The sequence below is a fragment of the Myotis brandtii genome, unplaced genomic scaffold, assembly GCF_000412655.1.
Source record: "Myotis brandtii unplaced genomic scaffold, ASM41265v1 scaffold84, whole genome shotgun sequence".
NCBI lineage: Eukaryota > Metazoa > Chordata > Mammalia > Chiroptera > Vespertilionidae > Myotis > Myotis brandtii.
This window is the reverse complement of record NW_005371410.1, coordinates 104,104-116,594: the sequence shown is the minus strand read 5'-3', so window position 1 is coordinate 116,594 and position 12,491 is coordinate 104,104. Positions and strand designations below refer to the sequence as shown.

Here is a 12,491-nt window from a genome sequence, read left to right as displayed (position 1 = left end):
AGGACCCCCGCGCCGCACCGGCCGCGGCGGGGCCGAGGCTTTGCGTGGGGAAGGGGCTTTTCGGGAGACTGGCAGTGGAGCTCAATTCTTCCGGGGAGCCGGGTACCCGCTCCTGCCCTTAGGTGTAGCCTCCGAAGCGCCGAGGACAAAGCTGAGAGCAGGCGAGGGCTGATCAGCAGGGGCTGCAAAGTGGCTTCCAGGTTTGGCGGAGGAAGGGTCTGGCAGGGTCCCCAGTGGACACTGATGGGAATAGGGTTCTTCTGGGAGAGGTGAGAATTAAGGATTAAAGACCGCTGGGCAATTTCTCCCCAGATCCTAAAATCGAACACCCTGCCCCACAAGAAGTTTTAAAAACCTGCCTTTGAGCCTTCTGGCTGACATGCTTTTGGGTACCCTACCCTCAGAGGTGGCACGCCTCCAAGACACAGGGTCTGCAAGGGGTATGGAGCATCCCACCTGGATTGCAGCCATACTTGTCTGGGCTACGAGCCTGGTCCCTGGGACCTTTCAGCTCCTCACACCTGACAGGGGCAGAGGGCAAGGCCTGAGGGACAGGACTGAAGGCTCAGAGGAAGGAAATAAAAACCCTGAGAAACGTGGGGGGAGGGGGGGGAGGAACTGGGGAGAGAGGCAAGAATGGGGCTAAACTTAATTGGGGATACAGAGGAACTTTAACCCTGGTCCCCCTAAAGACAAGCTCAGATGTCTCATCTTTGAGGAATTGGGCAGCAGGCTTTCCTGGGGTCCTAGGGGTCTCCCTTTTCCAGGAACCTCAGGTTTTCCATATCTCCTCACTCTGGCTTTCCTGACATTTCCAGGGCTCCCCAGGCCCCAGCCCTCCCTTTACACCCCAGCAACCTGGTCTGATGTTTTCAAGCCTGTGAAGGACTGGGACTAGGGGAGAGGGCAGGGGACAGGGGACTTCCTGTTGTTCTCTGTCCCCAGCAGCGCAGAGGACAGCCCCTCCCCTCTCCCCTCTCCCCTCTCACTCAGCCCTGTTATGTGGTGTGATGGGGTCATCCAGGTTAGGATTTCCCTCCCCTTCTTTGCAGCTGACTGGGAGGCCTGAGCACTTGATAGTCATTCCTTGCAGTTCTGGGGTGTAACACCCTCCGTCTCCAAGGACCTCCTTGCTTTACAGACATTATTGATCTCCTGCCTAGAGGACGCTGAAACTCTGAGTGTTTAAGCTATTTGCCTCAGGACACACACCAGCCACAGAAAGCATTTTGCTCCAGAGCCCCCTTCCTAAGCCATTCAGCGCTTAGGCTGTCTTTTACCCTATGGCCTCTGCCTGGGGTCGAGCCTTGGTAAAGACTGTGGGTAGCTTGTAGGGTCACTGCAGACTTGTATGTTGGGACAGCAAGCCCAGTGAGGAGCGGGGAGGGTGGCTGCTAGGAGGCTCTGTGATTTTAGGGCAGTGTTTTGCCAGAAGGAGAGAGACCAACTCCTGGAGAGCAGACAGGGTTGTCTCAAAGCCCTCCCTCTTTGATTGTATTTAGAATCACTTCTTTTAAGCAACAGAATGGGACAATTCCACAAGGACAAAGTCCAGGCTGTCAGGACAGGAAATGGAGTTTGGAGCAGGTCACTTTCCTTCTCTTCAGCCTTCTAACTTTGGTCCCTGAGAAAAAGTGTAACATTTCAGAGTCTTCAGTGGAAGGGAAATAAACAGAGGCAGTGCTGATGGTCTCTACAGCAATCCAATCTTCCGTGAATGAATGGGTATGTGGTTGATAAATTTCTTTTCTCTCACTGTTTTATTTTTTTATTTCCACTCCATCACCCAATGTTCACTCTGAGCAGGTGGCTAATGGATCTGCTTAGGTTACAGGATGGTTTTAAATTTGGCCGGATTCACTCAGCTATATAGCCAACTATTTTTTATGTCTTTTAAAGGCTTAGGATGGAGCTGAACCCCAAAGATGCTGGCAGGGACACTCTGACTCATTAAGACAGAACTGAGTGTCAGCAGAGAGAGAAGACACCGGCTTCCCAGGCCTCATCCCAGAGGAATTCCCAGCTGTGTTGCTCAAGGCATCACCTGGCCAAATGGAGATCACCCTGGGAGTCATGGATGAGAATGCCACCAACATCTCCACTGGCTTCCTTTCCATGCTTGACCCCCACGGAGCCCAGGCTGCTTCCTTCCCATTTAACTTCAGCTATGGCGACTATGATATGCCCTTGGATGAAGATGAGGATGTAACCAATTCTCTGACTTTTTTTGCTGCCAAGATTGTCATTGGCATGGCCCTGGTGGGCATCATGCTGGTCTGTGGCATTGGCAACTTCATCTTCATTGCTGCCCTGGCCCGCTACAAAAAGCTTCGCAACCTCACCAACCTACTCATTGCCAACCTGGCCATCTCTGATTTCCTGGTGGCCATTGTCTGCTGCCCCTTTGAGATGGACTACTACGTGGTGCGCCAGCTCTCCTGGGAGCATGGCCACATCCTGTGCGCCTCAGTCAACTACCTGCGTACTGTCTCTCTCTACGTCTCCACCAATGCTTTGCTGGCTATCGCCATCGACAGGTGAGTAAGGGGACTGTGGGGACAACGAAGGAAGGGGCATTGGAATTGTTAGTCGCAATTATAATTAATGAGAGATATCTGTATTCACCATAGATGTGGATATATAAGGGCTCAAAAGTTGGCCCCATGGCTTCTCGGCCTTTTTGCTAAGATCAAGTGTAGCTCATTGACTGACAGTGAGAAGGGTTCTAGATTTGCAGCTTTGGGCAGGCAGGAGGTAGCAGAGCCCCATGAGTTGGGCAGTGGGAAGGCTTTGGATCCCTCTGCAATGGTTATGCTCCCAGATGTTGTATCTGTTCAAGGTCTAGAGAGAGACAGGTAGTAGGTGTGGAGGGACAAGATTAAATGCTAGGCAGGTAACTCTTGAGTCAACTTGGAAATCTTGACGGAGGTTTCTGTCTTTTTAAGACTTACTCTACTGAAACATGAACTATCCAGCCCCACCAGCACCAGTTGATTTTACAATAAGATTGAGGGATTTGTTTTGAAAAACAAACTAACTAAAAAAAAAAACCCAAAAGAAAACATATGCTTATTTATTCTTAGTTGTTGCATTAGTCTGTTTGCCCCTCTTCATACATTTGCATGCAGCAGCATAGAAGACCTATTTCTAGTGAAGGTAAATAAAATCAGTGAGATCAGTGCAAATCTTTCTGATGTTATGCTTAGTCTTTTTATTTAGTATAATCACCTATGCTAATGACCAGGGTGGTTTCTGGTTCCCTCAGGACAACCTTTGCAAGCTCCTCTGCCGAAAGTTGGACTCTAATTACAAAACACCTTGTTACAGTGTAGAGACAGTTACCTTGAGGGTCAAATCAGGCCTCGTGTACTTGAATCTGAACAGCCCGTCTCTCTCCCTTAACTCAGAAAGCCTGAAGCACACATGTTCTCCCTGTTCCATGGCCTCGGGGCTCTGGTGGAGTTCAGCCTGTCTCTCATAGTCAGAACAATGTTCTGGGAGGCAGCACAGCAAATAGAGCCTGTTTTCTGGAGCCATAAGCAGGACAAGCAGGGATACAGTGACCTGGAAAGAGACCACTCCTGAGAAAAGGGGGTTAAAAGGGAACCAGGCTTTAAAGCCACTGAGGGGTGGAGCCTTGGGAAGGATGATGTCAGGGAGTTAGAAGTTTAAATAGCCCTTGGTCTGCACCCATAGAAGGTGCTTAGAGGGTCATCCTGCAGAGGGCTACTTCTTCTTGGCCAAGGTCTTCCACATGAGTCACAGAGCCCCACAGTATATTGTCCATCCAGAGATGGACCCTGAGTGGACCTACAGAAGGAGCAGGAGGGAGAAATCAAGCTGGGTATCTGCCCCTTAAGTCCCCTTCATAGCTGTCAAAGAAAGCTCCAGGGACCTTATCTTTGACCTTTTCTACAAGTAGAAGCTACCACCACCTCTCTTAGTACATCAACAGGACAAAGCATACAGGGTCATTTCCTGAAGTTTCATTCTAGCTAGACATCTTTTCACAAGGGGTGTTCTCAGCCACTAACAGCGGTGTGTGTGTGTGGGGGGGGTGACCTGCTGTCTGGGTGAAATCCATTTCACCATGTGGGGGTCCACTTGTCGAAAGGTGTAACACTGTAGTGGGGAGTGGCTTCAAGGACAAATTCATGGGAATTGGGTTATTTTGAACATATAAGAGGAGAGATCTATGTTGATCTACTGAACTCCTACAAGTCCTTATCCTACTTTCATACTAAACTCTGCCTGTCTGAAATACTGCAGGCATTTCTCTGGCTGTGTGAGTTTATATAATGCAATTTAAATACAATAAGAAAGATTAATTGGGGAACCTGCACAGCATCATAGAGACTGCTGTTGTTCAGAATGGAGTCGTGAGTGAAAACTTGCACCCAGACATTGGAGGAAAGCATTGTTGCCTGCACAGGGCCATCCAACGGCCTTGGCCAACTAACTAGCTGTGCCAGAACATTAAGTTCTTTTATTGATGTTTGTAATCTTTGCTTCAAAGCATTTTTATTTTCATGTGTCTTTACTATCTAATTTCAATTTAGTCGAGGACTTCATTGATTATTGTCTGGTCTCATGTGTTGTTCAGGATTTGATCAGATTTTCAGGTTTGATTTGATTAGTTTTGGACAACTAATTTTTATCTTGATATAACAATATACCTACAGTTATAAAAGTACATTTTAAAAATGAAATTTCTGTAGGAAAATAATGTTAGCAGTTATTCTGCCTGGGTTTAAATTCCTGTGGTACCACCTATTAGCCTTATATTAATTATTTGACCTTACTCTTCCTCAGTTTTCTCATGTATAAAATGGGAATAATATGAAAACCTAATGTATTGGGTTGCCTTGAGGATTAAATTATATAATATAGGTAATTGTTTGAACAATGTTTAAAACAGAATAAACACTAAAAAAACAGTGGATATTATAGTTCTTGAATTAACCCTTAAAGGAATAACAACAAAAACACACACACAGATAAATGAATGAATATTTTTGATTGGTTAACCTCTTTGTTTTCATTGAAGTGATTGTTTTAATGATGTGATTTAAAAGATAATAATACAAGGTTTCTAAGAAACACTGCTATCAAGATATAGCAGAACAGAACGGTTACTCTTCTACCTGCCTGGACTTCTTTGTTTCTGTTATTGGTTCCTTGGTTTTCCAGGCATCTAAACTAGCAAGTCTCCTCTGTCCTGGCCACTCTCTCCCTTTCTCCAGCATTCATTTCATTTCCAGGTCCAGCCAATACTTACCCCTCCCTCCCACCTATTCACTCAGGGCTGGACTATCATAGTCTCCTCTTGGCCTTCCATGTTTCTTGGCTCTGCTCTCTGCCAACCTACTCCCCTCATAATCCTCCCTAAACATTCATTCATTCATTCATTCATTCAAACAATGCATTTTTGTAGAACGACTGCATGTGACAGATACTATTTAACATTCATTCATTCATTCATTCATTCATTCATTCAAATAATGCATTTTTGTAGAACGACTGATGTGACAGATACTATTCTAAGCATTGGGGATATGATGAATAAGAAAAAAAATTCTTTGCCCTCATGGAACTTACATCCATGGGATGGAGAGAGTTAGCAGTTAGACACACAAACAAGAAAGGCATTTTTAGAGCATGAGAAATACTCTGAACAAAAACAAACAAACACTAAAACATTGAGAGTGACTGAGGGTGGGAGACACCAGGTGTAGAGTCAGGAAAAGTGTGTCTGAGGAGAAGACTTTTGAACCTACCTCTGAAAGATGGCGGAGGAAAAAAAAAGCCAGCCTTGTGAAGACTGATAAAAAAGCATCCCAGATAAAGGGAATAATAAGTGCAAAGGCCCTGAACAGGAACAAACCTGATGGGTTCTAAGAACAAAGAGAAGGCCCCTGTGGCCTGAGGGAATAAAGCAAGACTGCAGCCAAATTAATCTTCTGTCTTGTATGTCTCCCCTCTCTGGCTCTAAAGACCTCAAAGAACTCATTGTCTACAACCTATGCCTCAAACTCCTTCGCCTGCTCTTGAAACCTTCCATTATTGAGCCCAAGGCTGTCTCCCAGTCTCATGCTGGGTAAATACACTTATGTCCTTTTTTCCAAATAAGGTTACAATATTTTTGAGGGCTGCCGCCATGGTTGACTACATTTCTATTTGCTTGGTGCCAGGAACTATTGAGAGTGAAGTTTCACTAAAATCCTAGATGCCCATAATTCACTGGCAGCAAAAGCTTATAAAAGAAGTAAGACATGGTCCCTGCACGCTGGAGCTCACCACCTAAAGTGGGAGAGGTGGGTGGGGAGTGAGGTGACACTTCTGAAACAGTTAAAGGATAAAGAATAAATTTTAAAAGAAATTTACAGAAGGGTGAGATCATCGTGTATCTGAGGAGTTAAAGGAGGTTTCATGGAAGAGGGGGACTTTTTAACTGGCTTTCAACAAATGGTGATCCGCAAAGTAGAGGAGAGGTTTTCCAAGAGGAACAGTGTTTACAACAGCCTAGAAGTGGGAAGGCTTGAGGCATGAGATCCCTTGCAGAGGATGTAGGGCAGAGGCAAGGAACATTTGGAAAGTCAAGGTTAAGGTCCTATTCCAGAAGATCTCAAAATATGTAGGGCAGAGGCAAGGAACATTTGGAAAGTCAAGGATAAGGTCCTATTCCAGAAGATCTCAAAATCTAGCTAGACACAGGGAGTCAGATCTGATGGCAGCAGGAAACTGAGAAAGGTCATCAGAGGACCCCTGGCCCTCCAGATCTTGGTTTCTTTGATGTGGAGACACCTGTACTGTCCTGGAGGTGTATCCTTCAGATCCCATAGCATGTGGGGCATTGTGGGACCCTTCCTTCTTTTACCCCAAATCCAGGGAAAACTGACCAGTCTGCCTGCCATTGTCAGCTCTCCTCTTCTGTCTGAATGAGGCCAGCTAAGGCATGAGTAATCATCCTCAGTCCCAGGTCCTACAAATGCTACCCGGTGAGATTATTGGTCAGAGCTGGCTGGCCCAAGGAGTAAGTCATGCAATCCCTGCCCATCCCATGACTGGCCTAGTAACTACTGCAATCTCCACTTCCATGGTGTGATCTGGATCTGGGTCCTGGGGACAGAGAGGGAGCCCAAATGCTCTTTGTTTAATCACCCAGCCCACTATCACCAGACAATTACTGCCTGGACATTTGTCTATCAGCCTTCATTCTTTGTTGGTGCAAAGTGGATCTGGACCTGAGCCAATGTAGTGGTAGACACACAGGGCAAGCCTAGGGCATACTCATAAGCTGCCCATTGCCTGACTCCTTGGAACATTAATAAGTAGAAACCAGTTGTGATGGAGAGAAAAGAGAAGGACTATTTGATGTCAGGAGAAGGGTAGGACGAAGGGATATTGCTTGCTTTGGTTGAAAAGGGTGGGGACAAATGGCGTATTTGAGAACCCACTGCATTTGGAGCAAGAGATGGATGGGTCTGCATCATGGTCCCGTCAATTTCTAGCTGTGTGGCTTTTGGCAGGTTATTTAGCCTCTCCAAATCTTAGTCTGCTTATCTGTAAAGTGGGTATTTTTGCTCTCTTACCTACTCTAATGAGAAAGTGGATTTGAAAATGTTCTGTAAATTGTAAACTGCTTTACAAACATAAGCAAGTGTTACTAATACTAGAGTTCTGAGTTTTGATCCTAGCATAGCCAAGGCTGGTGGCAATCCTTAAAGCAGTTTCTGCAATTTGCTTATTGGTAAATGTATTTGGACCGCCTCTTGCTCAATTCCTGGAACTAAGACTGTGGATAGAGTTAGGGTGATGTCAGAGAAAGCCAGGATGAAAAAAACTATCAGATGGGTTGTCACAGATTACCTGAAGGTTAGTTTTGATGTGAAAATAAGTAGAAACAGTAAAATATATCCAATAAAAGAGAAAGTAGTAGAGAACTTTCAAATGCAGTATTTGCAAAAACAGGTGAAAGAAAAAATACATTCTAGGACGCTAATAGTGTCTTGTGTATTAATAGCTTATTGTTGTTTATATGCAGTGCTTGTTTGGATCTTACAGTATCTCTGTGAGGTTGTTGAGGCAGGTAATATCCCTATGCTACAGATGAGGAAATTGAGCCCACAGGGCTAAGAAAAATGGCTCAAATTCACATAACAAGTTTGTGGCAAAGCTGGGACTAGATTCTCGGTCTTCTGACTCCTAGATCAGCATTCTCTCCTACTTATTGAAAAAACACTTTGACTTTGAAACATTATAAAGATGTAGGAAATTACTATTGGGAAAAGAAGGAATAGAATTATATAGTGAAAATTCATATACTACACGTGTATGAATATAGAAATATTCTTTGACAAAGTAATCAATGAAACATGGTGGTGTAGACAGAGAGGGAGAGAGCTAGTGAGAGCAAAAACACTAAGTTCCTAGTTTTTGCTATGAGTCAGAGCAAGTTCGGTGCACTCATTGTAGGAGCTTGGCTTTTGCCCATACATGTTTACTGACAAAAGCACTGCCAACACCCTGCAGACACTGCATTTCACCCTTCAGCACTAGGAGGTTGGCGAGAGTGCCAACGATTGTTGCTGGTGGTGGTGCATGTCAAGCAGACAGCTGGGTGTTCAGAGGGTGGACTCAACCTTTCCAACTTCATCTAATATCTGGAAGCCATAAGACAGCAGGAGTCTCACTCCAGTTAACTCTCCAAATGACACACTCCACGGAGCTGGCTACTTGGGTTGGGGGGCGTAGGACAGAAAGAGCAGTATTATAATCAGAAGAAAAAAATAAGAATGAACCTCCTCTTCCGATCAAATTTCCAAGAAAGATGAACTCAAAAAGATTGGTTTCAAAAAACAGAATTGGTTTGGCTTTCTTCCCTGCTCCTGTCACATTTGTTCTTGGCTCTACCTGGAATAAGCTGTAGGCAAGTGAGGATGTGTTTATTTCCAATGTTGATTAGTCATTCCCTCCCACTTCACTTCCTATCTTTCTCTCCTCCAATGTCCATCCCCTGCGAGATTGGAAAGTCTTCCAGGAAATCAAAGCTCCTGCATAAGTATGTGCACTCACCCTGGGAAGGAGGCTTTCATGCAGCACAAATGACTCACAACCCCCAGAAAGTGCTCTGTCTTTGCTCCTGGACCTCTGTGGTAACAACAGTGTGGTTTTTTGTGTTTTTTTTTTTTCGGGGGTGGGGGGGTGGCGGGGGGAGAGAACAAAAGCAATATATTTTTCTATCTGGTGCTTTGTGGTTAAAAAAGATACATTCATGTATATTCTCAATTGATTTTCTCATCCATCATGTCAGATAGGGTTAAATGTTTTCTACCAAGGGTCCTATGGTATATGACTTTGAGAAAGCCACTCATCTCTCTCTGGCCTCTATTTTTCCACCTGGAAAGTAAAATAAATGATCACATGTATTCCTCCCCCTTTGCATGAAGAGCAGTGTTTTCAAAAATGTGGAATGAAGACACAACTTTGCCCACTGCTTCCACTGGAAGGAGCAAGTTCTCCCAATAAGTCTTTGGATCTATCAGGCCCTTTTAGCTCTAAACTCTGGGTTAATTAGAATGAATGATCCTGTAGACAGGAAGGACCTGGGAATCATGCCAGGATGGGAGGCATTATTACTACATTTAATAGTAATAGTTACCATTTATTGAGTATATGCCAGGAATTGTGTATACATTAGCATATTTCATCCTTAAAAACAAACAAAAAAATTTGCAGATAAGGAAACTGCGATTCAGAGAGACGAAACAAAACTTGCTTGCGGTTGCAACAGCTGGTAAGGGGTGGAACAGGGGTCCGAATTCAAGCCTGCCTTTCTGGAAAGCCCCTATACCTATACCATTGCGTTTTCCCTCCACACACCCCATTCGGTGGCAAAGATCTCGTCATCGGGCACTTTCTTGGCTCAGCGGCTGACCCGTTTGCGTTCTTGTCCTAGATACCTGGTCATCGTCCACCCGCTGCGGCCCCGGATGAAGTATCAGACGGCCACGGGCTGGATCGCCCTGGTGTGGGCGGTGTCCGTCCTCATCGCCATCCCCTCCGCCTACTTCACCACGGAAACGGTTCTCATCATCGTCAAGAACCAGAAGAAGATCTTCTGCGGCCAGATCTGGCCGGTGGACCAGCAGCTCTACTACAAGTCCTACTTCCTCTTCATCCTCGGCCTGGAGTTCGTGGGCCCCGTGGCCGTCATGACGCTGTGCTACGCCCGCATCTCGCGGGAACTCTGGTTCAAGGCTGTCCCCGGTTTCCAGACGGAGCAGATCCGGAAGCGGCTGCGCTGCCGCCGGAAGACGGTGCTGGTGCTCATGGGCATCCTCACCGCCTACGTGCTGTGCTGGGCCCCCTTCTACGGCTTCACCGTGGTGCGCGACTTCTTCCCCGCCGTGTTCGTGAAGGAGAAGCACTACCTCACGGCCTTCTACATCGTCGAGTGCATCGCCATGAGCAACAGCATGATCAACACCCTGTGCTTCGTGACGGTCAAGAACAACACCGTCAAGTACCTCAAGAGGATCGTGCAGCTGCACTGGAAGTCGTCCTCCAACGGCAGCAAGTCCAGCGCAGACCTCGATCTCAAAACCACGGGGGTGCCTGCCACCGAAGAGGTGGACTGCATCAGGCTGAAGTAACCCGAGGGCCTTTAAACGTGTAAACGGGCCTTTGGGACACTGACCCGTGTACTTCGATGCACACCGTCAACCCCAAGAACTCTTGGTCTGCCACAGAGGGCCGAGTACATGGACGACTATGTGAGCATGGTGTCCCAGGGGCTCAGATTTTCTAACACTCGTGTGATGAGACACCATCACCAGTGGCTGACGTTCACTGAACGTCTCATTTGTGCAAAGAGGAGGCATTGGTGAAACCCGTATATGTTGATGCCACTGAATGGCCCCAAAGAAGTAGGGATTAAACCAAGAAAACATTTGAGCATGGACAGCCTGGAGTAAGGCGGCTGCAGAGGGGACCTGAGTAGGCAGCTGGACTGTGGTACATGCGTTTGTGGGGGTGAGGGTCTCTCTGGACAATCTCGGCGACTCATCAGACACTGATGTAACCCATTTCTACAACTATTTTTAGGCTTGACTTCACTCCTGATGTTTGTGCGGTTGGAGTAAGAATACAGACAGCCTCCCAGTTCTTTCCTCAGCCCTTCTCTTCTCACTCCTGGTCCCCGCGCTCACTGTGAGGAGCCTTACATGCATGCCCACGGGACCGCAGTATACATGGCAAGTTCTATCCAGATCCTCTTGCCCCATGTTGCCCCATGGCGGCGCCTCAGGCTCAGGGCCCATATGTAGTGAAGCTCATGATTATAAGGATGGATCCTGGGAAGAGGCTGCAGAGACCCCGGAGACTATGGGGACAGGGAATCATGAGGTCTGGGTATCTGGAGCAAGTCAAGAGGGGAACAGCTAGGCTCAGCATGGGTATGTCCCCTTGGATCCATGGCCTTCTCTCCCTCAATGGGAGGGGTCCAGGCAGAGGACCCCTGAAAGTGTGGGGGGCTCAGAGAAGGGGTTCAGGGTCTCTTGGTCTTAGGGTGATACTGCTTCCACCTCTCAGTTATTCTGATTTGGACCAGTTAGACTTCTCCTTACGTCCTTCTCATGTCTCCATGCTTGTGACGCATAGACTGTTTGAAAGGAGACACACACCTCATGAATGTGGCTGTCAGCCATTTTTTTCATTCACACCAGCTTTCACCCTTACTGGTACGATTTAAGGGCAAGATGTCTTTGTCCTGGTGCCTGAATCCCATCATCGGCATTATTCCTTTGGATTAAAACTTGATGCTCTTTTTAAAATGGAGGCACTTTCTGGAGGCATAACCCATCACATTTCCATTGCTCAGTGCACATGAAGTCATGCAATCCAGTGGCAGGTGATGAAGCTCAGTGGTAGGGCCCTGGGTACCTAGGAAAGAAAGGGACATACAAATGGTGGTGGGGGGAGGGTCAGCTAACAATGAGCTTCAGTGATTCTACGGGCTCCCTGAGCGCTTGTCCCACTTTCCAATCACCTCCTTAGTTCGGTGTTTTGAATATTGGAATGTGGAGTTTTTTTAATGCAATCCAGTGGCAGGTGATGAAGCTCAGTGGTAGGGCCCTGGGTACCTAGGAAAGAAAGGGACATACAAATGGTGGTGGGGGGAGGGTCAGCTAACAATGAGCTTCAGTGATTCTACGGGCTCCCTGAGCGCTTGTCCCACTTTCCAATCACCTCCTTAGTTCGGTGTTTTGAATATTGGAATATGGAGTTTTTGAACCAAAAGATCTGATCCAGCCTTGGCTTTGTCGCCTCTGTGACCCTGGGTAAAGCCGGCCGACGCTCTATCCACTGAGCAAAACAGGTTTCGGCAGAATGTGGAGTTTTTGAACCAAAAGAGCTGATCCAGCCTTGGCTTTGTCGCCTCTGTGACTCTGGGTAAAGCTTCTTGCAGGGGATGAAGGTAGCTACTGAGG

At 46.7% G+C, this 12,491-nt stretch overlaps 1 protein-coding gene across 2 annotated transcripts; it reads left to right on the top strand.

The window, feature by feature from the left end:
• The first annotated feature begins 1,903 nt into the window (after positions 1–1,903).
• PROKR1 (prokineticin receptor 1) lies at positions 1,904–12,331 on the top strand. 2 transcript variants are annotated; one of them, XR_001360299.1, is made up of 3 exons: positions 1,904–2,537; positions 9,959–11,911; positions 12,112–12,331. XR_001360299.1 is itself a non-coding variant. In XM_005884533.2 (2 exons), the coding sequence occupies exons 1-2, from the start codon at positions 2,053–2,055 to the stop codon at positions 10,653–10,655; spliced, it is 1,182 nt and encodes a 393-aa protein (XP_005884595.1). In that variant the 5' UTR covers positions 1,904–2,052; the 3' UTR covers positions 10,656–12,071. The 2 variants fall into 2 exon arrangements, 1 of the variants encoding a protein (XP_005884595.1); XM_005884533.2 differs by lacking the exon at positions 12,112–12,331 and having other exon boundaries at positions 9,959–12,071.
• Positions 12,332–12,491: the final 160 nt, after the last annotated feature.

Bases quoted from the DNA above. Each gene is read 5' to 3' on its own strand.
- PROKR1 (XM_005884533.2), top strand. From the start codon at position 2,053: ATGGAGATCACCCTGGGAGTCATGGATGAGAATGCCACCAACATCTCC. The intron at 2,538-9,958 runs GTGAGTAAGGGG...TTCTTGTCCTAG, and splicing joins CTGGCTATCGCCATCGACAG to ATACCTGGTCATCGTCCACC.